Genomic DNA, 23,017 nt, shown 5'->3' with positions numbered 1-23,017 from the left:
ATATTTATCATTGTATCTTTTTTTCATGCAATTAATAAAATAATATTTACTATTAAATTGTTTTGTGGGAAATTGTTTCTTTTATTTCAGGACGAACCGGGGCAATGTCTTCTTTCTCATTTGACTACTGTTTTTTGGCTGAGGTCACTGCTTCTAATCTAAAAGAAGACAAACTTGTGAGTCAATTTAGTTAGTAAAATAAATAGTTTAATCTATTATGTGTCTTTACATTATATGTTTGCAGTACCTTCCTGTGGGAGCTACGAGTTCTACGGCTTTGCATAAACAATGCAAAGAGACGATACTGGTGAACAAAGAGGGAAATTCATGGAATGTGAGTTTACGATTTAGCGAATCAGGCGGCAAGTATTACATTACAAGAGGCTGGAGAAAGTTCTGTCTCGATAACAGATGCGAGATAGGAGACTTATTTGCGTTCAATGTGGTTGGAGATGGGAAATCTACTCCATTGATGTGTGTATGTCCGGAAAGAAAAGAGTGCTCTGAAATACTGAGCAAATACTTGAGCAGAACGAGTGGTGAGTCTTCATTAGGTGGTCATTCATGATCATGTTGGATTTTAATATTCAATCATCTTATAAACTCTTATGTGTAATTTTTATATTTAATCATGTTTTTATTTAGGAATTTTTCTATCTTTATGTTTAATTATTGTTTTTATTTTTAATTGTTATATTTATATGTTTAATTATTATTTTAAAAGTTTATTTCTAGTATTTGATGTTAAGTTATTCTATTTAATCATTCAATATATAAAAATTATATTTCACTAAACAAAAAAAAAATTATATCTTTTAATTCCTAAGGATTCCAACTTCGGGTTCACCATTGTACACACATTTTTCACAAGAGTCCTTAACTATTAAAAAAAAAAATAATGATATTTTATTCCTAAAGACTCTTAGGCCGTCGTATTTAAACGCTCTTCAAGATCTACATATCTATGCATATATGCGGTGTGTTGAACAGAATTTGAATATATTTAAAATGATTTAATTTTAATAAGTTATAGATAATTTTTAAAATTATGAAATTTATATGATTCAATTAAAGTACTATACAATGGCAAAAATTAGATTTCTATATTTTAATCGAAAAACTCTACCAAAGTACTTTAAAATCACTCACATTTATAAAAGTCATTACTAAAAATATTTATATAAATAAAAAATTAAAATGCATTTAAAATCATAATTTTGTTAATCTAAATTTCTATCTTGTTTAATTTTTTTTTTTTAAAATAATATCATATTTCTTCATTCTTAATCACTCTAATTCTTTTTGGTCGAAAAAAAAAAAAGAATTAGAGTGAAAGAAATATGATATTATTTTTTTAAAAAAAATCTGAAATCGAATACACCTCCATAATATTAGTATGTAATCATCCAATATATTAGCGAGAGAACAGAAGCTGGCAGGCAGGAACAACCCAAGTGCTTGTTCTTCATATTTCGCCTCTTCAATTGAATCAAAAGCACATCAACAAAAAAAATCTCAAATCGATCAAGCTCGTACTCCATCCACTCTCTCTTTCAATCTCAGAGACGCCACATAGAGAAGCGTAAGAGTTTGCATTGATTCATCTCCATCTCTCTCGCGACAACAACAACAACAATCAAATCTCCCAAATAAGGGTTTAAGCGAAAACCCCCTTTCGAGCTCATATGCCCAAATGCCCATTCCCAATCCGAATCAGCTCCTTCCTCCCCCAAAGTCGAATCCTTTCGACAAACCCAGTTAACCTCTCCACTTCTATTTCACTTTCCCCGAACCAATCCATGGAACAACCCGAAGTAATCGAACCTCCAATCTCGCATCAGATGTTCAAATCGGCTCCCAAGATGGGCTCTTTCACACAAGGCGACTCAACCCTCTCCTCAACAATCGAGTCACACGCCGCTAAACTCGATTTCGCCTCGGTGGAGAATCTCTTAACTCGAATTAGGTCAGAGAACAGAACCGTGAGAGAGCACACCTTCATAGCTATATTCAAAGCTTACGGGAAAGCGCATTTGCCCGAGAAAGCTGTCGACTTGTTCCACAGAATGGTCTGCGAGTTTCACTGCAAACGCACCGTCAAGTCCTTTAACTCCGTCCTTAACGTCGTTATCAAAGAAGGTCTCTACCACCGTGGGTTGGAGTTTCACGACCACGTTGTTATGAGTTCCAACATGAACATTTGTCCGAACGGGTTGAGTTTTAATTTAGTTATAAAGGCTTTGTGCAAGTTGGGGTTTGTGGACAGAGCCGTTGAGGTCTTCAGGGGGATGCCTGAGAGGAAGTTATTGCCTGATGTGTATACTTACTGTACGTTGATGGATGGGTTGTGTAAGGAGGAGAGGATCGATGAAGCGGTTTTGTTGTTAGACGAGATGCAGAGTGAAGGAATCTCACCGAGTTCGGTTACTTATAACGTGTTGATTAATGGGTTGTGCAAGAGAGGGGATTTGACTCGTGTGACGAAGCTTGTGGATAACATGTTTCTGAAAGGGTGTGTTCCCAACGAGGTGACTTACAACACGCTGATTCATGGTTTATGTCTCAAGGGGAAGCTGGATAAAGCTGTGAGTCTCTTGGAGAGGATGGTGTCGAGCAAGTGTGTTCCGAATGACGTCACGTATGGGACGCTCGTTAGTGGGTTGGTTAAGCAGAGACGAGCTGTTGACGCGGTGAGGGTTCTGGTCTCTATGGAGGGAAGAGGGTATCGTTTGAACCAGCATGTTTATTCGGTGCTTATAAGCGGTTTGTTTAAAGAGGGGAGAGCTGAGGAGGCTATGAGCTTGTGGAAGAAGATGGGAGAGAGAGATTGTAAACCTAATATCGTTGTGTACAGTGCTCTTGTAGATGGTTTGTGCCGCGAAGGGAAGCCAGATGAAGCTAAAGAGATACTTAACGAGATGATAAGCAATGGCTGCTTGCCTAATGCGTACACGTATAGTTCTTTGATGAGAGGGTTGTTCAAAGCTGGTCTTAGTGAAGAAGCGATTCAAGTATGGGAGGAGATGGGATGTTCACGGAACGAGGTTTGTTATAGTGTTTTAATCGATGGTCTTTGTGGAGTTGGGAAGGTAAACGAGGCGATGATGGTTTGGTCAGAGATGCTTACTACAGGGATCAAGCCTGACACGGTAGCGTATAGCTCGATGATTAAAGGTCTTTGCGGTATTGGCTCTATTGATGCGGCGTTAAGACTTTACCATGAGATGCTATGCCAAGAGGAGCCTAAGTCACAGCCTGATGTTGTTACTTACAATATACTTTTAGATGGTTTATGTGTGCATAAGGATGTTTCTAGAGCGGTTGATCTCTTGAACTGTATGTTGGATAGAGGCTGTGATCCGGATGTGATTACCTGTAACGTATTTTTGAAGAGTTTGAGGGAGAAGACAGGTGCTTGTGAAGAAGGGAGGAGGTTTCTAGAGGAGCTTGTTGTGAGGCTGTTAAAGCGGCAGAGAGTGTCAGGGGCTTGTAAGGTTGTGGAAGTGATGCTGAGTAAGTATCTGGCACCGAAAGCTTCGACTTGGGGGTTGATTGTTCCGGAGATTTGTAAACCGAAGAAGATCAGTGCCGCTATTGATAAATGTTGGAGGAACCTGTGTACTTGAAATTGTACTGAGGATCTTTGTTGCATGATTGCATCCTCCTCAAAAAGACTCCACGCTTGGGAACTTATTACTTGATAGTGGCTGAGATACAATAGCTCAAGTTTATGAAGCATCTGAAAAGTCCTTGTGTTTAAGCTAATGAATCTCATTGCTACGTCATGGAAAGATGTTTGAAGTATGTGTTGTTCCCTCCATGGTTGAAACTCCGAGCTCGTAAGGAAAGAGAAGAAGTCTGTGAAGATGATCAAGGATGCGCTCCATAAGGGAAGAACAAGTTTTTGTTTCGTCAGATGAAGTGCTCATTCTTTATGATTAAACCTTTCTCTAGTTGTTTGTTTGTTGTTTTTGTTTCAGCTGCTTTCTTGTATCAACACTTTTAGTGGCTTTATTGAGATCAGTGTTAGGTTATCTATACAGAGGATTCATTGGCCTAATAGAAACAAGACATTACATCAAAGAAAAGTTCATACATTGAAAACTAAATCAGATCAATGATTCTGTACATTCATGGAGATAAGACTCCACTTTGTGTCTCGTTTATTTGTTCTTTCCTTGGTAACTAGGTTAAGATCCGCGCTTTGCGCGGGATAAACATTATATATATAAATTATTTTATATATTATATGTTTCTAACCTATTATGAAACAATAAATATATATTGAATAATTAAAAAGTCAGTAACTATTACCTATATAATTAAGTTGGTGCGAACATATAAATAAATTTTATTAATCCAAAAAAATATTTTTTTCTATTTGATATGGTATATAATTAAATTTAAATGATAGTAACATATATATAGTATATTTTAATATTAATATTTATTAAATGATGCTTTTTGCTCATGTTTTTATTATTATTTGTATCTATTATAGCAAAAAATTTAAATTACTGATAACAAAACTTTCACTGTGGGATTAATAGTTTATGTAATTTCTAATATTTTTAAAAATTAGTTTGTCAATATTTTTTCAAATTTTTTTTTGTTAAAAGTAAATTTCAAAATTAAGATATTTATTTATTTTCTTATATGACATATAATTTAATATGCATATACATATATATTTTTATATATATATTATTTTTAATACTTATTAAATGACACTTTCAACTTATATGATTTTTTAATTATTTGTATCATGTCATAACAAAATGTTTAAAGTATATATCACAAAATTTGAATGTGAAACTTTTAATGGTTTTACTAATTTATACTCGTTTTTAAAAATTCAAAATACAACATATAAAGAATGTTTTTAATTTTTATTAAATGGTTACTATGATTGTTTAATATATTTTAATAGTTTAAAATTAAACAAAATAATATAACATATACTTATTTTTATCAAATCTTTATTATTCAAAGTCATTAATTGTCATATATACTTTAGTCATATTAGGTAATTCCGTAATTTTATTTATGGAAATAATGAAGCACATTAATAATGTATTTATGGTTAGTTTAATAAAAAGTTTATTATATATTTAGATGGACCAACATATTTCTCTAAGGATTCTAAGAATCATTCTAGTGATGACATGTGGCTACAAAAAAATGTTGTAATGCTTCTCAAATAATATATAGGGAATATTCCTAAACCGGAACCAAACCGGACTAGGCATCCAAAATTGAAAAGTCCGGTTTGGTCTTCAAAAACTGATTTTTTTTTTTTAATGTTCTGTACATTCGTGAGGAGACGAGAGAGGCTTCACGGAGTAGTACTATTGCTTGAAAATTCACTCTCCGTTTGATACTGCGACAACCTAGAAACAGTATTCGTTACACCATAGAAAGTTCGAGCAGCAAAAAGTGTTTAACCATGGAGAAGGTTTCAGCAGCTTGCGCCATGGATTGGAGCATCAAGCTCGAGAAAGCCCTTCGTTCTAAAAACCCAGGTGCTTATCCTCCTCAATTAAGCAGTGCCATGATCTAAAGTACAAGTTTTTAGGATAAAGGAGGTTGCTTTAACTTCTATGAAAGATAAAAGTTTTGTTCTTTTGTTTTGGGTTAATTGTTTCAGTTAGAGCTGTTGAAGCCATCTTGGAGACTGGTGAGAAGCTTCAACAGTGGAGCAAAGAACCAGAGCCTGGAACTGCAGTTTACAGTTTATTCGGTTTGGTTCCTGAAGAAGATAGGCTCTTTTACAATACTATCCTACTGAGGGTGGTTGATGCGTTTTGCTATGGGGATAAGCTTGTTAAGGTTGCTGTTGTTCGGGTGTTTATGTCTGTGTTCAAGCTAAGCCGAGGGAAGAGTAAAAGCGATTGCGAGAGTTGGTTTTTGTCAAAGGCTAAGGTGTATAACCACTTGGAAATGCTTAAACGAGTGAAGCATGTGTATGACAAGGGTGATAGTGAGGCTAAAGCTTTGGCTTTGATTCTGTTTGGTTGCTGGAGAGACTTTGCTAGCGAGTTTGCTCCGGTTCGGTACTTGATTTTCACCAGTTTGGTTTCTTCACATGATCTTGAGGTAAAAAAAATAGATCAGTTTAGTTCCTTTTTGTTGTTGTTGTTGTTAAGGCCTAACAACATGATACCTATCATGAGTAAATTTTAATAAAATACAAAAATATCCTAGTTAGCCTAACAACTATTTTCTTCCATTGCAGGTAAGATCATCTCTGTTTGCTGCAGGTTGCTTTTGTGAAGTAGCAGATGACTTTGCATTGGTTGTTTTGGGGATGTTAAATGATATGGTGAAGTTCCCGGAGCTAATGCCAAAGACCAGGTTAGCTGCTGTGCGAGTTTATGCAAAAATGGGATCCTCACATGCAATTGCTAATAGAGCCTTCAAGGTTCTTTGTCTATTTCTTATTCCATCTGCTTCTTATGCTCAAAGGTTTTCATTTACAGTATGCTGTCAGGAATTTAATTTCACCGTTGTTACCATCTTGAGATTTCAAACTGTAGTAGATTGGAGTATCTATATATTTCTTATAATAAAAGCATGTCAGTGTACTGACTATCATAGCAATACATGAACTGAAGCTACCTGTATTAAATTTCAGTCGACCATTATGTTATTGCAGATCTGTATGACGCTAATGATGGAGTCTTCAAAAGACGACAGTTTGGTTGCATTCCTGGTTTCCTTGACTAAGCTTTCCTCAAGATCTACTCATCTTGCTTCTGAACTGGTATGTTATTTTTTCTTTTCTCTCTACGCATCTTGACGAAAATAAAGCCTTTTTTTTCTTTTCTTTTTTGATGAAAATAAAGCCTTACCATCAATATGTTGCCCTTAGTGAAAATTAAACTGTAAAAAGAATGAAATTTTCTTATTAGACCAACAAGATATTTATATTTTTCTTCTCCTGTTTATAGTTCAATAATATTATCACTTTTACTTGGTTCACTAGAATATTATTGAATGTGGATGCAGGCAGAGGTTATCATGCCATTTCTGTGTGAAGATAAGAGCCCTCATGTCCGAGCTGCGGTACTAAGATGTCTCCACTTTCTCATTAAAAGAGGCATGTGCTTCTCTCTTGTCCATGTCAGCGAAACTGCAAAGTTTTCAAGCTTACTAAAACAAGCAGATCTCTCAGCTGATATGCAGCTCAAAGCTCTTCAAATTTTTCAAAAGGTGAATAATAAGCAAAGATTATTTAATTTCATTTGTCTTAAGTTGAAGATACTCATTATCTTTGAATGCGAATGCAGATACTTGTCTACAAACTATGTTTGGCTGATCCATCTGAACTGCATCAGCTCATAGCTTTAGTTGAGAATGCATCTCAATCTCAGATCTTCTCAAGCAGCTGTTTAGCTATCAGTATTTTGGTGGGTATCTGGAAAGAAATAGTCCGGACAGCAGAAATAAGATCAATTGACGTATCTTCAACGTCTCTTCCTCTGCAGCTCGTTGTATTAGTCATGGACAGGCTTACCTCACTGGCACAATTATGTTCTGATCCCTGTCAAGTTGACTTTGCGCTAGTTGGTGAGGTTCAAGACCTCTTCAATGTTCTCCACCTGTTAGTCGGAAAACAATCTGAAGTGAGGCTGCTAGTGCTCGACAAAGTCAGGTTATTCCTAGTGAACTTAACGGATGGCTTAAGAAAACCAGATGGAGCTCATGAACTACTGCTAGGTGTTATCAATTATAAAAGTAAAAGAGGGGTTGTCGTGAGGTCAGAGCTTTTAGCATCAATACACAAGTTCCTGATAGTGTTCTTGGAGAATGTCGAGTGTGATAATAAATCTGTTCTGTCTCAAGTTTATGAAAAGGTGAAGCGTGTCACTGAGTGTGTGCGTTCGTGCACCTTCTTTGATTGCCACACACAGATGATATTCACTTTGCTATTACACTCGCCAGTTCTTTGGGGAAGCAATAATGATGCAGATGGAGATTCAGGCGTCTCACTTGTTGATGATATGTTTAACTATGGAAACGTTTCTCTTGAATGTTCGACTCAGATTATAGCGGAGAGAAACTACTGGCCTGCTTATAGAGCTGGAGTTTACGCAGCACGTTTGGGTGCATGGGTCACATCTGCCTTGATTTTTGACAAGCTTAAGACCAACGCCGAGTCTGATATTAACTCTTTTTGGTTAAAATCATTAACCTATTTATCTCACGCTGAAGGGAAACTGCAACTGCTTCTCATGCCAAGTGGTAGTTTCAAGTTAGTCAATTGGTTGAAGAGTAACAGTTGTTTACCAGAACTCTCCAAAGATGCATCTGGAGAGTTTGCCCACTGCGTAGCTCTTCATGAAGCGTATATGAATTTACAATCGTCTCTAGGAATGTTGGGGAATATTAAAGCATCGAGTGAAGTGTTCTCTTTCCAAACGTGGTTCTTGGTTCTAAAGACTCGGGTAATGGAAACTGTGATTGATCTCGTTGAATGCCTCGGGCTGCTTAACCAAGATGTCTGCAACAAGAAGCAGGTGACTGGTTGTAATTCTCTGAAACAGCTTCCTCGTATCTCTATTCAGCTTCAAAAGTTGGCGAAGGAGTTTGATATGTTAGAGACGTGTTTTGTTGACATAGACAGTAGCAGCTCTAGCATCATCTCAACTCTCTCACTGAGCTGTTCAGTTCTGGCTTTTGCTGCTGGAGTTGTCATCTTTATCCCACGTTTTTCGTTTCATGAAACTTTGCCTACTTTCACTTCGCAGATTGGTGTTTGCTCGAGGCTTGTACAAGATTTAGTTCAAAGGCTGTGGAAAGTGGATCCTAAGATCTGCGAATTGCTTAGTATGCTCGTGAAGGAAAACGAATCACAAAGCTGTTCCCACGTGCAGCCTAGGAATCAAGTACTTAAAGTCTGTAACAAAGTGAAGATGCTGCTATCTGTTTGCAGAGATGTTCTTGCATGCATTCATGGATTGCAGAACTGGTCTAATTCAATGCAAGAAGAGGACATTATGTCTGAGATTAGTAAAAGTTGCCGGAATCTACTTTCACAAGCAGTTATGAAATGGATGCAGATTCCTTTTGGCATTCCAAAGTACTTCTTTAATATAAGGTATCATCATATTGCTGACTTGTAGATAAAACGGCTTTGTGCTACTTAGTGAATGACTAATAACGTTTTCATTTGATTTGAATTTCAGGCCTTGTGTTGGCGCTGAGCTATTTGCTCTTAGTTCAGACAGAAGCAAGAGTACTACTGAGACAATTTCAGTGGAACAAGGCTTTCAACTGTCACTTGATCTTTGTCTTCAGTTGAAAAACATACAACAACCAAGAGTCCCTGTTCGACTCACAAAACTGTATTGCCTCCTCTATACTAAACTAGCTTATCACATCCCGATTCAGCACGGTGAAACCACAAGAAACCAAAAGTCTTATTCTCCTTGGAGAGATGAAGATCTGGTAGAAATGAGTGGCAAGCTGTTTCATCATGCTGTTACAAAGTCTGGTAAGAAGCCTGAGGTTTCAGGTCGACTTGATTGGAGCATTGGTGTCTCTGCGGTTGTGCAGTTCCAACCAAATGAGAGAGGACAAGGGTTTTCGAGCTGCTTGCTAGATGTTTCTCGTTTCCCAATTGGTTCGTATCAGATAAAATGGCTAAGCGGTTGCATTGATCAGCACGGTTCTTACTGGAATCTCTTACCTCTCAGTGGCAAACTTGTGTTTACCGTTAAGAAAGCTTCTTGACTAGAGTCTGAAACCATAGTGTTTCACATATCCTAGTTTTGATATGGCGAATGATTAAAGATCCAAGGAGGATATGGTTTGAGAGAAAGCAAGAAAAGAGACAGACATTGGTTTGGTGTAGAAGCTCAAGACTAATCTCAAGATTTGCAGGTGCAATATGAGTTTTGAGTAACCAATTTGAATCGATCTCAGGTCTCTTGTCAATGTACATCCCAAGGATTTTGGACATGAACCATATTGTTAATGGTTTTGTTTCTGAGAATACTTAACAAGTCGCCAGGGAACACTAAACAATGATTATAATTTGAAGGTTTTAGCTTTTAAGGGTAGTAATTACTTTTGTTTGGTGTTTTATTTTATTATCTGAATGAACCATGTTGTTGATCATGGTATGTAATGTAATTCGATTGTAGACTGGAATCCATCTTTGATATGATAATTGGCTAGACACCTATGTGCTAGAAACACATTTTGAATAAACCAAGGATCAAACTATATACGCGAGAGGAAAATCATGGTCAGAAGTAAATTTATGCCTTTCATTATTAATAGGACTGTCAAACTGAAGATTGCGAAAACAAAGATTTTAAAGACTATAAAACAATATGAAGTCTCCACAGTTTTTATAAATTTGCAGTCAAATCACTTATGTACACTTAAATATTCAACTATAAGATCATTATAAATTTTCAGTCAATGAAAACCAATTGTTTTTGTCAATTATACCATTACAACTACAAGAAATATTACATGGACATATGACAGCCGATAAATTTTGTACTTTTTGCGCTATATTAAAGATTTCTAGTAAGTTTTTTCTCAAATATTTTGCATAACGGTATTTGATGGGAATTGAAACTCAAATCTCCTGGTGTAAAAGCATTAATAATAGACATTTGGTAAAACCACTGGGTCAAGGAGGCTTCCATAATGAAAACCAGTTTAGAGGAAAGAAATCAAAATAAATCTCTTTTACATTATTTGTGAAATGATTTTTTTGAATTTGGCTTATGTGTCATCACTATATTCATTTTCATTAAGAAAAGATGATATGGTTTAGTGAAAATGATGATATAGCTTAAAGCTAATTATAACATGGGCATTCACATTTAATATTTATTTATATTTTTGATAAGTTTTTAAAAATAAAATAATAACTCATATAACATCATTAATATAACATTAAATAATATAATATTAGAAATATGAATATAACAATATTTAAAAAAACTCAAAATATTATTGATTTTATGTTTATAATGATAAATTTTTTATTACAAAAAAGTTCTCCAAAATTTTATACAATTTTTCTAATTGTAGTTATCTTAATCATTATATCATTAATTTCCTTTTCATATCTACAAAAAAATTTCAAAAAAATTATTCGATTTTATGTTTTGATTATTATATACCTAACAAATTTTTCCTTAATTTTATACAATTTGAATTAATATTTTAACCAAACAAAATAGATAAAAAAATTATCCAATATTATAACTTTAAATATGCACATATATATTCTTAAATATAAAATAAAAAATATTTATTTTATCTTAATTTTTACATTTAGTTAAATAAATTAAAATTAAAATATTAGTAAGCAAATAATAAAATTTAGGATATTAACAATATTTTATTTTTAAATATAATTAACTTAAAAAAAAATTATTTCTGTATATGGTGCAGGAAAACATCTAGAATACATAGAAATGAATCATTTAGTGAGGAAAATCAGAGAAACTTAATTAGCTGGCATGTGAAGATCATTGACAAGAACTACCAAAACAAGGCGAAAAACAACATAAGTAATTATATTAAAAAGAAATGAACTTGTTGACAACAACAAAAACAAATCTTTGAAATGAAAATTTCTTTGTGAAAAAAAGAAGACGAAGAAGCCAATAATAGTGTAAGTTGTCACAATGCATTAAGCATTGCTTTGTTTAATTTGAAATATTAAGCAATTTTTTGTTTGATTCTTGTGTTTTTTTTTTTGCTGTAAGCATAATATGTATGAGTCTGTATAAATTAATGACAAAAAAAAAAGATTTGAGACTAGAAAAAATATAGTAAAATATATCTGAATTTCATGAATAGATCAGGGCTAGATCATTTGCCGATTGTATCGTTGCCCTGGCACAACCAATATGTGATTATATGTCCTTTCAAATGAGGTGAGCATTATTAGCTGGGAGACACTATCAATGCATATTAAACTATGAGTTCCACCTTTAAATGTTTGTTGATGTGCATGATAAATTGTTTTGATTTGTGAACTTTATTTTGCTTATGACAAAAACACCGGTCTCAATAATTTTTTACAATACTACTTAGCTCATTTCTTTAAACAAGCTAAAAGAAAAGTTTTTAATATGGAAGAAAACGTTATAGTATGTCATTGACGTTGAGTTCAGGTTTGCAGTTAGCTAACTTTGTGTAACCTCCTTAATTCGCATCCATTTACTTATGTTTTGATTGCAAATTAACTATTTTAATTGACCTCTAGATGCATATATAAATAAGTAGATACTGGGGACCTAATTGTTTTACCACCTAACATGAATATAGACTAAAATTTTCAATTTTGCTATGAGAATAAAAGGCCATTTTCATCTTTCTGGTGAATATAATAATGTCACTGGAGTTTTTAATTGCATCTTTCTCTGTTCTTTAAAAAAATTTAGTATGAAGCCTTTTCAGTTTTGAAGAGAGAAACCTCCTTTTCTCTATAAATATACATTGCTAGATTTATTTTTACTTGCGTAGTAACAGAAAATACATTATTAAATCTTTTGTTTCGTTCTTGTTTCACATCCTCAGGCCTCAGATACAACACCATCGGAATCCAGAAATAGTATTTGGGATTTGAACAATAGAGAAACTCACAATCGAGACCATTACAAAGAGGTAACGTTTACTGATCTTCATTACTATAATGTTACATCAATTTTCCTGATAGTTTATTAGAGGGGGGAGTGTTTTGGTCTCGTGCCAACATTATAGTTTTATAAAAAATCCATATTAAAATCTTCTTCGTCATGAAGGTGTAAATGCAGATGACCAAACACAAAAATATTTGGTTTCATCCCCCCCCCCCCTACCCCCCCCTCCCCCCCAAGTTTTTAAAAAACATTAGTTATTAGAAAAATGAGTTTAAAGCACACATTTCATAAATACATAATATTTAATTTAAACCTTTCTCAATCGTCATTTGGTTTTCTTTTTATTTTATACCATTTTAGGCAATAATTTTTAAATAATAGAAAGCTGATAAAAGGACAGAGTGGCTGAATATAATTATATCTTCAGTTGGAAGAAAAATCCAAAGAAAAGGGAGAAAACTCTACCAAAAACCTATCCACCACTCAAACCTCTCCAAGCAAAATCACATGACTTGGTTTACCCTTTTACATAAAAAATCTAATCTCGTAAAGCATGAATCTATACCTTTATGCACTTTTGTTGGTCGTCTTCAATTTTCTGCAAACTAACTAGCATATTCTTACTTCTCTCTATTAAAAAGAATCAAATCACATAAAAATATTACAAATATACACCAAAGACGGCTGGTTTACCGGTAACTCAATATCATAAAACTGAGCGTTTAGAAGATATTAAGGTCTAGAACGTTTCGTGATTATGAAAAGGAGATCAAAAATGTAAAAGGGTGCAAAATGTGTGACTCCCTATAGAAAAGACAAAAGTTTTGTATAATGTTTCATTGGTAACCTTAGTTAGGCCCTTCTCTTTTCATGTGCTAACAAAATACATATATATAAATGTCTCACAACGCCATTACCTTCAGCCAGTCTCTTATTGTTGGCTCATTGGATTATTATAGGAGGAAACCATGGAGACAAGGAAAACTCAAGTGGCCGTGCCGGTTTTGTTGGCGATCATGACTCTAATTGTGAGTCAAGTGGCCTTCGCCGGTAAAGACTCCCTTCATGAACGGCATATGGCAGAACTGCAAGTAGTTAAGGCATCTTTGGTTCGTCGAAATCTACCGGGTTTCGTATCTCCTCCTCCCACCCCTCCTCAGGTATAATATACAACATTCTTTACCATAAATCATCATATAGTCTATCTGTTTGTTCAGAAGGTTTTGTCATTAGTTACAGTAATATGAAATGATAAATGATATTTGATGCATGAATGGTGTAGGCAGTACCCGGTCCACGCGTGTATCAAGTGATATCATATGGTGCCGATCCAACAGGGAAAGCGGATAGCACAAATGCGATATTGAAAGCTATGGAAGATGCGTTTGATGGACCAGATCATGGAGTTTTGATGGAAGGTATAAATGATCTTGGAGGAGCAAGAATCGATCTTCAAGGTGGTAGCTACTTAATCAGCCGTCCTCTCCGGTTTCCCTCAGCCGGTGCCGGAAACCTCCTCGTAAGTATCTCTTATTGAATGAAAGTTTTTAAAAAGAGTTAGATTTCCTCCGTACGTGTGCATATAGATACATGAACTAAGCATGTTTATATCAAAATATGTCTTCATGAATCATGGCCCATCTATGTGACGTGACATTCCATCCATACGTTAGATAAATATTTTAAAGCATGAAGTTGTCGGTAGAATCTTAGTTTGAACTTAAACTTGATTAAAGATGCTCGTACACGTTTGGTGAACCAAACAAAATTTGAGTAAATGATCATTACTTTTCTTTCACGAGAATAGAATGATTCTTTTCTTTTTATGCATGTTTCTCTCATAATTTCTGACATTGTGACATTTTTATGATTTCCCAACAAGAAAGTTTTCTTTCTGTTGGGTAAATAAAACTTTTTTGCTGGAGAATTATAAAAAAGGTCACAATGTCAGAAATTATGAAAATTAAAAAATCTACTTAAGTAGTATTGTGTTGTTTTTTTGACAGATTTTTTTTTGTTATATTTTGAAATGAATTAATATTGATGTTTTCTTTTATTGACTTGTGTAACACGTCAGATTAGCGGAGGGACATTAAGGGCATCAGATGATTTTCCAGTCGATAAATACTTAATTGAACTCAACGATGAATCGTCAAAGTTACAGTACATCTTCGAATACATCACTCTCAGAGACCTTCTCATCGACTGCAACTATCGCGGAGGAGCAATCGCCGTCATCAACTCTCTCCGAACAAGCATAGACAACTGCTACATCACACGGTTCGGAGACACGAACGGGATTCTAGTCCAAAAAGGACACGAGACTTACATTCGAAACTCGTTTCTCGGTCAACACATAACCGCCGGTGGAGACAAAGGAGAGAGGAACTTCTCCGGCACCGCCGTGAACTTGGTGGGTAATGATAACGCTATCACTGACACCGTTATATTCTCCGCCGCGATTGGGGTAATGATATCAGGACAAGCAAACCTTTTGTCTGGTGTGCATTGTTATAACAAAGCAACCGGGTTTGGTGGAACCGGGATTTATTTGAAATTACCCGGTTTAACTCAGAACCGGATTGTGAATTCTTACTTGGATTATACCGGTATCGTCGCGGAAGACCCGGTTCAGTTACAAATTTCTGGAACGTTTTTCCTGGGCGATGCGTTTATTTTGTTGAAATCGATAAACGGTGTGGTTCGTGGGGTTAACATTGTCGACAATATGTTTTCCGGGTCGGATAATGGGGTCCAGATTGTGCAGTTGGATCAGACGAATAAGGCGTTTGAGAATGTTGACCAGGTGGTCGTTGACCGGAACAATGTGAATGGAATGGCAACGAGATCGACGGTGGCTAAAGCATCGGTCGATGGAAACGGAACGTCTTGGACCGTTGATTTTAACCAGGTTTTGTTGTTCCCGAATTTAATCAAGCACGTTCAGTACACGCTCGTTGCACGTGATGGTGGTGCGTTTCCTATTCACGCGGTAAGGAACGTCTCGGATAATCGAGTGGTGGTTCAGACAAATGCACCTGTTACTGCAGAAGTTTATGTAACGGTGGACCAGTGAGGTGGAATGTCATGTTTTTAACCCTAATAATGATTTAATAATTGTAATCGGTGTTGGTTTCTGGTATTTTTTGTAATTTTTCCTAACCGGATAAATTATGTTTTTTATTAGTACTCCAGTAAATAAGAAACTCGAAAATTGTGATTGCAGTTGAAGAGTTGTTGGCAGACATTTACTTACTTTGTCAAGACATTTACTAGTCTCTCTCATATGAAATTCATTGCAATGACTGGTGAACTTTTTTTTCTTTTTTTCGTACTAATGTTAAGAATGACAGATGAACTTACATTAGTATCAAATAAAGCAACCATAAGTTGACCAATAACCAAACGGTCTACTATGCTTCACATTAGAATCAAATAAAGCAACCAGTAATTAGTTGTCTTTGTATATAACGTCGGCAACAAAAGAATAAAGATCCCTTAAGAGATCTTCATCCCTACTCTATTTTTTCCTCTAAAATAGAGTAAAAATGAATATGGAGTAAGAAATGCTCAAACCCAACTTCATATCTCACTCTATAATGAAATTTACTCTATATATAGAGTAATCTATTTTTGGTTGTTTATCACTCCATGAAATAGAGTAGGATTAGAGCAATTTTATTTCATTTTCACTTTTACTTCATTTTGGAAGAAAAATTGAGTTTAGAGTGAGGAATGCTCCAACATAACTTCATATCTCACTCTATAATAAAATTTACTCAATAAATAGAGTAATCTACTTTTTGTTTGTTTATCACTCCATGAAATAGAGTAGGGTTGGAGTAATTTTACTTCATTTTCACTTTTACTCCATTTTGGAGGAAAAATAGAGTTTTACATTAGAAATGCTCTAAATTTAAGTGTTATATTCCCAACTCCGTTTTCAGTAATTACTTGAAATCTTCTATAAAGTACAACTTTATTAAAAATAAATAAAACATTAATTAATTAAAACACAGTTAAAAATAATAGACAAAAGTACATGTTTACTTTTTAATGTGTGTGAAAACCTAAAACAACCTTTCAAATAAAGAGGGAAGGGAGTATAAAACTTGCATTAAAAGGTTAAATACTTAACAAACAAAAAAAGTGGGTGGAAATAAAAGTATTGTTTTCTTAGAGTATCTCCAATGTAAAACTCCATTTTTTACTTCAAAATGGAGTAAAAGTGAAAATGGAGTAAAATTACTCCAACCATATTCCATTTCCCACTCTATAATGAAGTGATGAACAAACAAAAAATAGATTACTCCATTTATAGAGTAAATTTCATTATGGAGTGAGATATGAAATGGGGTTGGAACATTCTTTACTTCATATCCACTTTTACTCCATTTTAGAAAAAAAAATGAAGTAAGAATGGAGATGTCCTTACAAGTGATGAATAATTTGGAAGAAAGCAAACTTTATGACGAATAAAGTATAAGATGGAAAGTCTAATACGAATGATTTATTTCCTCATAAATCATTAATGCTGTAGAAATTAGCAGAACATGAGAGATGCATAATAGATGATAAAACATAAATTAAGAAAGCAAATTATATGATTAAAAACTCACAAAATCACTTTGATATCCGCCAGTCATCAAACAACTCTTAAACTTTATGAACTTCAGCTGCTACCAACAACATGCTTTGATCTTTTCGAGTCTTTTGCATTTCCTTATGAATAAAGCAAAAACACCTAGAAGCTTTATGCTTAATAAATTGGAATTAGAGTCGGTTCATTGGAATAATAAAGCAAAAAATAAACAACAGAAACAATGACCTTTAATACACTGACACACGCTCATATCAACCTCTGCATCTTCTTATAAATCAGTCCTATTTTCTCTCTTTCTCTCTGTCAAGAAGAAGGCAAACATCAAGAGAACCAGATGAGACACTCTTGCTTTGTTTGCTTGTTACTGTTTCTCATCACTGTTTCAGTTCAGTTAGATGAGACAATATCCTTAATAAGAGACATGACAAAGCTTCTTGAAATCCAAGACAAGATCCAAGAAAAACTCGCTGTCGCTCCCTCTCTCCCACCTTTGTCTCCCCCTTCATCGCCATTTCCCAAAATGGTAAGCATCTCCCCACATTCCAGTATGTACATACATAAATATATACATGCACACGTGTGTAAATTTGTGAGCGTGTGGGGTTTGGTTTGGTGCAGGTAGGCAGAGTTATATACCCAATTAGCTACGGAGCTGACCCGACAGGTGGACAAGACAGCAGTGACGCAATACTTGAAGCTTTAACCGATGCTTTTCAGCTACACATTGAGCTTCACATGCTGCCACGTGTCACTGATCTAGGTGGTGTTGTTATTGATCTCCAAGGTGGCAGTTACAAAATCGGAAAACCTCTCCGGTTCCCTTCCTCCGGTGGCGGAAACCTCCTGGTTAGTAACACTTTTCTTTTTTCTTTTATTTTCTTTTATTATTATTAAGTTTAAATCTTTATTTATGTATTGAGTGTAATACAGGTAAAAGGAGGGACATTCCGAGCATCAGAAGTGTTTCCTGGTGATCGGCATTTGGTAGAACTCGTGGCTTCAAACTCGTCGCCGGAGGATACATTCTCCGACCAGAACTCAGGGATCTTCTTCGAGGATGTGACATTCAAAGACGTTCTTTTCGACTCAAGCTTCAGAGGTGGGGGTCTCGCGGTAGTAAACTCAGCTCGTATCCGTATCACAGACTGCTACTTCCTCCACTTCACAACACACGGGATCAAAGTCCAGGGAGGTCACGAGACATACATTTCAAACACTTTCTTGGGACAACACTCAACAGTAGGCGGCGACAGACAAGAAAGACAATTCTCCGGGACAGGTATCGATATCTCTAGTACAGATAACGCCATAACCGACGTAGTAATCTTCTCCGCTGGGGTCGGTATCTTGTTGAACGGCCAGGCTAATATAGTTACGGGCGTGCATTGCTACAACAAAGCTACATGGTTTGGTGGGATTGGGATTCTAGTGAAGTCTCATTTAACGAGGATAGACAACTGTTACCTTGACTACACAGGTATAGTCATCGAAGACCCTGTTCACGTCCACGTCACAAACGCTCTCTTCTTGGGAGATGCGAACATCGTGTTGAGATCGGTGCAAGGGAAGAAGATTCACGGTGTGAACATTCTCAACAACATGTTTAGCGGTGATCCTAAACACAACTTCCCGATTGTTAAGCTAGAAGGAGAGTTTAATGAGGTTGAGCAAGTTGTGATTGATCAGAACAATGTGGAAGGGATGACGTTGAAGTCAACAACCGGGAAGGCGAAGGTATCAGCTAATGGGACGAGATGGGTTGTTGATTTTGAACCGGTTTTGGTTTTCCCTAACCGGATAAACCATTACCAGCATTCGTTTTTGGCGCAGTCCGGAGAGATTCCTGCGAGTGCTGTGACTAATGTTTCCAACAATGTGGTGGTTGTCGAAACTGATAGAGATGTGATCGGAACCGTGTCAGTGATTGTTTATCAGTAGTGAAAAAAAAACAACATGTGTTCATATTTGATCATTGTCTTAATGTTTCTACGCAAATACAGACATAGTTTCGTGAACTTGGTCCTAACGATTAATACCAGCAATCAGCGACCTCACTACTAGCTGATTCTTCTGGCACTTGGAGCTTCTCAGGGGGACCAGAAGTTATGGGCTGTTGTTGGAAGTCACGCTTCCCTGGTTTCGCAATGTCTATATAAATCATCCTCCCATTGTACATCTACAACATGATAGAAACATTTTTGGTTAATTAAAAAAATGTAAACTTGGTTAAATCCAATTAAGGTTAAGCTTATTATTACCCTACGGTCCATGGTCTCTATGGCTAGAAAGGCATCGTCCTGAGACATGTATTGAATAAAAGCATAACCTTTTGATCTCTTCATTGACTCATCTTTGACTAGCTTAACTGTTTTTGAAAGACAAAGACACAAGAGCAAAGTTACATCAATTAACCAACAGTTAATATAGCTGATCGTATTCGTAAACCCAATGTTGGATTTGAGACCAGCGAGAAACAGAGGAAATAATGCAAACACACACACCTTCAGCTATCTCTCCAAAAGCTGAAAACTCCTTTTGCAGAAAGTCTTCACTTGTGGAAAACGGTAGATCTGCAGATTGTAAAGCAAAGAAACACAGAACTGATTGTTATTATGTTCACAAGAACTGATTGTTAAAGCCTCTAGACACTAAAACATGTTACAGCCACAATCCTGACTAAAAAAAATCCATTATTAACCATTAATACATAATAGCTACCTCAGCGAGAAGCGAATTAGAATCTGAAACAAAGGATAATAGTGAAAGGAAGAAACTTTACTTCTGACCATGATTTTGCTCGCGAGAGGGTAATTAGATAGCGAAGCTTGAATCTTGGGAAGTCTGGGTTTTGTGTAGGTCGATAGAGAAGTTGATGAAGCCACAAACGAAGGGAAAGCGAGCGTCGCCGACCACATGGTTTCACGGCTACCGGAGAGAGACAGAGAGAAGATACAGTTATGAAGAAGATATGATGTTACGTCTTTTCAAACGACAGCGTTTTAAGCTCGCTGAAAGCCCATTAATGGCCCAATGATGTTCTACTAAAACGAAAACAAGGGGTGTAAGTGTAACTGATAAACTCTATAGCTCAATTCAAAACAAATCGAAAACATAAAGGCCTTAAAGGAAATTACTATTTATTCACTTGTTGTAAAACCTCACACAAAAACCCTAATTTCGTCAAACACTCCAGAACTCTCTCCAGCAGCGATGGCTATGTACTCTCACCGTCTCCGACGAGCTTTACTCACCACCACTTCATGTCTCAACCGATCAATCACACTCTCTCCGTCTTCTTCCGTTGCTCCAACCTCTGTCACCCCATCTGTATCCACTGTGCTACAAAGATCCGTTTTGGGGCGTTTCACGGGAGCGTCTCGAGCTCCGGTGAGGCTGTTCTCTACAAGGCAGTACAAGCTTTACAAAGAAGGCGATGAGATCACGGAGAACACTGTGTTGTTCGAAGGATGTGATTACAATCACTGGCTCATCACCATGGATTTTCCCAAGGACAGTCCTTTGTCCCCTGAGGAAATGGTCTCTACCTATGAGAAGACTTGCGCCGCAGGGCTTGGTATCAGGTTCGTGTTTGAATTACATTAAATTAGATTTGTCTCTGTAGAAACTAAGACGAGAGTTTGATACATTTGTCTGAACCTTAGACGAAAGTGAGATACTTTGGTCGGAAATCTTTGCTTCAGTTTTGTTGTGTATGGAATAACATTCGATGGGTTTGTCTGCTGTTTGTGAGATACGGATGAGTTTTGTTTAAACTGATGCTTTAGTTAGAAACTAAGACAAGAGTCAGATACATTGGTCTGAAGCTTTGCTTCTGTTTTGTATTTTTTTTTTTTTTTGGCGTTTTATTGTGTTTTTTTTAATTGTGTTTGCGGTTGATTTACAGCTTGGAAGAGGCCAAAAAGAAGATCTACGCTTGTAGCACAACAACTTACCAAGGGTTTCAAGCGATTATGTCTGAAGAAGAATCAGAGAAATTCAAGGGTATATTTTTTTATGTGACTTTATTTTTGAAGAAACTGTTTGAATAGAATTCTCACTTGTTCTGTATTGCGAACAGATCTACCCGGAGTGGTGTTTATATTGCCAGATTCATACATCGATCCCGCTAACAAAGAGTATGGAGGTGAGTTTTGGTTTTTGATTCATCATACATAGAAACTGACTCTTGGAACAGTGTAAATAACTATTCTGTTTTCTCGTTTTTTATTTTATTTTCAGGAGATAAGTATGAGAACGGAGTGATCACACACAGGCCACCACCATTTCAGCCTAACAGAAGACAACCCCGTGATAAGTTCAATCAAAGACCTGACCGTCAAGGCAGTCCTCAAAACTTCCAGAGAAACCCTCAGTATGGTCAGCAACCGCCAATGCAAGGTGGTGGTGGAGGTGGATATGGTGGTCCTCAGCAGAGCTATGGTCCTCCAGGACAAGCTCCTCCTCCACCGTTTCCGGGAGGTTACAACCAAGGCCCTCCGAGATCTCCACCACCTCCGTATCAGGGTGGTTACAATCAAGGCCAGGGATCTCCCGTGCCTCCTTACCAAGGACCACCGGGTGGTTACGGACAAGGTGGACCTGGGAACTTTAACCAAGGGCCACAAGGAGGTTACAACCAAGGAGGGCCTAGGAATTACGGTCCACAGGGGGGTGGAAACTATGGTCCTGCACCGGGAGCTGGAGCTCCCAATCCTGGATTTGGTCAGGGATATGGTGGACCTGGACAAGAGCAGAATCAGACATTTCCACAGGGAGATCAGAGGAATGTAGCTGGAGACTGGAACAACAATAATCCAGCAGGCCAACCGGGACCTGACCAAGTAAGTTGTGCTTGACCGTAAATAAATCTTGCTTTTTTCCATTTTCCACATAGTTGTTACTGAGGTGGTCATTTCTGTTTCCACAGGGAAGAAGATACTAAGACAGAGAGACATGATGGATGCTTGCTGCTGTGAAATGAACTGAATAAGGAGAGAGAAGTATCGAAAGCCCTTTTATTTAAGTTTTAGAGTACATAGTTTGTTAGTCATCTCCTCTTTCTACTTTATTAGAACAAGAATCATCTCCTTTTTCTTCGTAAGTTGAGCTTGTTCAACGTTGTTTCGTGCATCTGTTGACTTCTTGAAGAACTTTTGCAAAACGTTGATTTCCAGTTACCTGTTACTCGAGATTTTTGCTATTTTTATGCTGAGTTCATATATTGACCAAAGATCAGAAAGGAATCTCTAATGAGTCAATTCTGATGGAAGTGAAGAATTTTTGTGAACATTTACGTGGAGATAACGTTTCTAATAATGCTATAACTGTCAGTTTACTTGTTCCTTCTGGACTGGTGGCTGTTTTGATAATACCTAAGTAGGAGACTCATTTCACCGAAGTGCTTCACCCATTTCCTGTGCTTGATGTCCGAGTAAACTATATCCTACTTTGTCTGTTCTGTTGTCCCACCATCTATCAACCAAGTCCTTCCATGATTCTTCTCCTACACCGTCTCAGACCGGATTTTGGTTTATGTAGATTCATATGAACATGGAAAACGATGGGGACTTTACCTTTTCAGTTGTTTCACTCCTATGGCTTTAGGGGCAAAAACATTAAACTCCAGCCCTTCAAGTTCCGGCAAACCCCAATCAGGAGCCTCACTGAGCCACGGCGAGAGACTACTGTCCTTTTTTAAAAATCAGGATGCCTTGGTTTTACTTAAGCGAGAAAAACGAAGTCAAAAACTAGTAGGCAAAGCACACACCATGTCAACATAACGGGAATAAGATGAGAA

General features: G+C 36.4%; 7 protein-coding genes and 1 long non-coding RNA gene across 8 annotated transcripts; 6 read left to right on the top strand and 2 right to left on the bottom strand.

Annotated features, from left to right (window-relative positions):
* The first annotated feature begins 49 nt into the window (after positions 1–49).
* LOC125576272 (B3 domain-containing protein REM12-like) lies at positions 50–568 on the top strand. Its single transcript, XM_048735908.1, has 2 exons — positions 50–176; positions 245–568. Exons 1-2 carry the CDS (start codon positions 105–107, stop codon positions 566–568), a joined length of 396 nt encoding a protein of 131 aa, XP_048591865.1. The 5' UTR covers positions 50–104.
* Positions 569–1,413: 845 nt separating this feature from the next.
* LOC106438057 (pentatricopeptide repeat-containing protein At4g20090-like) lies at positions 1,414–4,038 on the top strand. Its single transcript, XM_048776400.1, has one exon. It carries the CDS (start codon positions 1,686–1,688, stop codon positions 3,624–3,626), a length of 1,941 nt encoding a protein of 646 aa, XP_048632357.1. The 5' UTR covers positions 1,414–1,685; the 3' UTR covers positions 3,627–4,038.
* A 1,289-nt stretch (positions 4,039–5,327) lies between these two features.
* On the top strand, positions 5,328–10,215 carry LOC106437247. The gene is made up of 7 exons (XM_013878183.3): positions 5,328–5,522; positions 5,648–6,096; positions 6,236–6,421; positions 6,656–6,763; positions 7,009–7,212; positions 7,290–9,100; positions 9,189–10,215. Exons 1-7 carry the CDS (start codon positions 5,447–5,449, stop codon positions 9,733–9,735), a joined length of 3,381 nt encoding a protein of 1,126 aa, XP_013733637.1. The 5' UTR covers positions 5,328–5,446; the 3' UTR covers positions 9,736–10,215.
* Positions 10,216–13,285: 3,070 nt separating this feature from the next.
* On the bottom strand, positions 13,286–14,135 carry LOC106437480. Its single transcript, XR_001287275.3, has 2 exons — positions 13,907–14,135; positions 13,286–13,822 (listed from the first exon to the last, which is right to left on the bottom strand). It is a non-coding gene; the product is annotated as an uncharacterized LOC106437480 (long non-coding RNA).
* LOC106437332 (polygalacturonase QRT3) lies at positions 13,583–15,864 on the top strand. Its single transcript, XM_013878312.3, has 3 exons — positions 13,583–13,777; positions 13,900–14,136; positions 14,695–15,864. The coding sequence occupies exons 1-3, from the start codon at positions 13,586–13,588 to the stop codon at positions 15,691–15,693; spliced, it is 1,428 nt and encodes a 475-aa protein (XP_013733766.1). The 5' UTR covers positions 13,583–13,585; the 3' UTR covers positions 15,694–15,864.
* An 881-nt stretch (positions 15,865–16,745) lies between these two features.
* LOC106437488 (polygalacturonase QRT3) lies at positions 16,746–19,235 on the top strand. Its single transcript, XM_013878382.3, has 3 exons — positions 16,746–17,743; positions 17,839–18,066; positions 18,151–19,235. Exons 1-3 carry the CDS (start codon positions 17,555–17,557, stop codon positions 19,156–19,158), a joined length of 1,425 nt encoding a protein of 474 aa, XP_013733836.1. The 5' UTR covers positions 16,746–17,554; the 3' UTR covers positions 19,159–19,235.
* LOC106437495 (organelle RRM domain-containing protein 1, chloroplastic) lies at positions 19,124–20,254 on the bottom strand. Its single transcript, XM_013878394.3, has 4 exons — positions 20,000–20,254; positions 19,722–19,790; positions 19,479–19,585; positions 19,124–19,396 (listed from the first exon to the last, which is right to left on the bottom strand). The coding sequence occupies exons 1-4, from the start codon at positions 20,133–20,135 to the stop codon at positions 19,250–19,252; spliced, it is 459 nt and encodes a 152-aa protein (XP_013733848.1). The 5' UTR covers positions 20,136–20,254; the 3' UTR covers positions 19,124–19,249.
* Positions 20,255–20,375: 121 nt separating this feature from the next.
* LOC106437506 (multiple organellar RNA editing factor 1, mitochondrial) lies at positions 20,376–22,420 on the top strand. The gene is made up of 5 exons (XM_013878402.3): positions 20,376–20,801; positions 21,125–21,222; positions 21,299–21,364; positions 21,460–22,061; positions 22,148–22,420. Exons 1-5 carry the CDS (start codon positions 20,431–20,433, stop codon positions 22,160–22,162), a joined length of 1,152 nt encoding a protein of 383 aa, XP_013733856.1. The 5' UTR covers positions 20,376–20,430; the 3' UTR covers positions 22,163–22,420.
* The last annotated feature ends 597 nt before the right edge of the window (positions 22,421–23,017 follow it).

This window comes from Brassica napus, chromosome A1 (genome assembly GCF_020379485.1).
Source record: "Brassica napus cultivar Da-Ae chromosome A1, Da-Ae, whole genome shotgun sequence".
Taxonomy (NCBI): domain Eukaryota; kingdom Viridiplantae; phylum Streptophyta; class Magnoliopsida; order Brassicales; family Brassicaceae; genus Brassica; species Brassica napus.
The sequence above is the reverse complement of the archived record's forward strand: the minus strand, read 5'-3'. Positions and strand labels throughout refer to the sequence as shown.

What these genes read in the sequence shown, in the direction of transcription:
- LOC125576272 (XM_048735908.1), top strand. Translation starts at nt 105, where the DNA reads ATGTCTTCTTTCTCATTTGACTACTGTTTTTTGGCTGAGGTCACTGCT. An exon ending in ATCTAAAAGAAGACAAACTT is followed by an intron (nt 177 to 244) that starts GTGAGTCAATTT and finishes ATATGTTTGCAG; the next exon opens with TACCTTCCTGTGGGAGCTAC.
- LOC106438057 (XM_048776400.1), top strand. Translation starts at nt 1,686, where the DNA reads ATGCCCAAATGCCCATTCCCAATCCGAATCAGCTCCTTCCTCCCCCAA.
- LOC106437247 (XM_013878183.3), top strand. Translation starts at nt 5,447, where the DNA reads ATGGAGAAGGTTTCAGCAGCTTGCGCCATGGATTGGAGCATCAAGCTC. An exon ending in TTTCTTCACATGATCTTGAG is followed by an intron (nt 6,097 to 6,235) that starts GTAAAAAAAATA and finishes CTTCCATTGCAG; the next exon opens with GTAAGATCATCTCTGTTTGC. An exon ending in CTCTTCAAATTTTTCAAAAG is followed by an intron (nt 7,213 to 7,289) that starts GTGAATAATAAG and finishes ATGCGAATGCAG; the next exon opens with ATACTTGTCTACAAACTATG.
- LOC106437332 (XM_013878312.3), top strand. Translation starts at nt 13,586, where the DNA reads ATGGAGACAAGGAAAACTCAAGTGGCCGTGCCGGTTTTGTTGGCGATC. An exon ending in CTCCTCCCACCCCTCCTCAG is followed by an intron (nt 13,778 to 13,899) that starts GTATAATATACA and finishes TGAATGGTGTAG; the next exon opens with GCAGTACCCGGTCCACGCGT. An exon ending in CCGGTGCCGGAAACCTCCTC is followed by an intron (nt 14,137 to 14,694) that starts GTAAGTATCTCT and finishes GTAACACGTCAG; the next exon opens with ATTAGCGGAGGGACATTAAG.
- LOC106437488 (XM_013878382.3), top strand. Translation starts at nt 17,555, where the DNA reads ATGAGACACTCTTGCTTTGTTTGCTTGTTACTGTTTCTCATCACTGTT. An exon ending in CATCGCCATTTCCCAAAATG is followed by an intron (nt 17,744 to 17,838) that starts GTAAGCATCTCC and finishes GGTTTGGTGCAG; the next exon opens with GTAGGCAGAGTTATATACCC. An exon ending in CCGGTGGCGGAAACCTCCTG is followed by an intron (nt 18,067 to 18,150) that starts GTTAGTAACACT and finishes AGTGTAATACAG; the next exon opens with GTAAAAGGAGGGACATTCCG.
- LOC106437495 (XM_013878394.3), bottom strand. Translation starts at nt 20,135, where the DNA reads ATGTGGTCGGCGACGCTCGCTTTCCCTTCGTTTGTGGCTTCATCAACT. An exon ending in TTTTGGAGAGATAGCTGAAG is followed by an intron (nt 19,586 to 19,721) that starts GTGTGTGTGTTT and finishes TTTCAAAAACAG; the next exon opens with TTAAGCTAGTCAAAGATGAG. An exon ending in TAGAGACCATGGACCGTAGG is followed by an intron (nt 19,397 to 19,478) that starts GTAATAATAAGC and finishes ATCATGTTGTAG; the next exon opens with ATGTACAATGGGAGGATGAT.
- LOC106437506 (XM_013878402.3), top strand. Translation starts at nt 20,431, where the DNA reads ATGGCTATGTACTCTCACCGTCTCCGACGAGCTTTACTCACCACCACT. An exon ending in GCCGCAGGGCTTGGTATCAG is followed by an intron (nt 20,802 to 21,124) that starts GTTCGTGTTTGA and finishes GTTGATTTACAG; the next exon opens with CTTGGAAGAGGCCAAAAAGA. An exon ending in CGCTAACAAAGAGTATGGAG is followed by an intron (nt 21,365 to 21,459) that starts GTGAGTTTTGGT and finishes TTTTATTTTCAG; the next exon opens with GAGATAAGTATGAGAACGGA.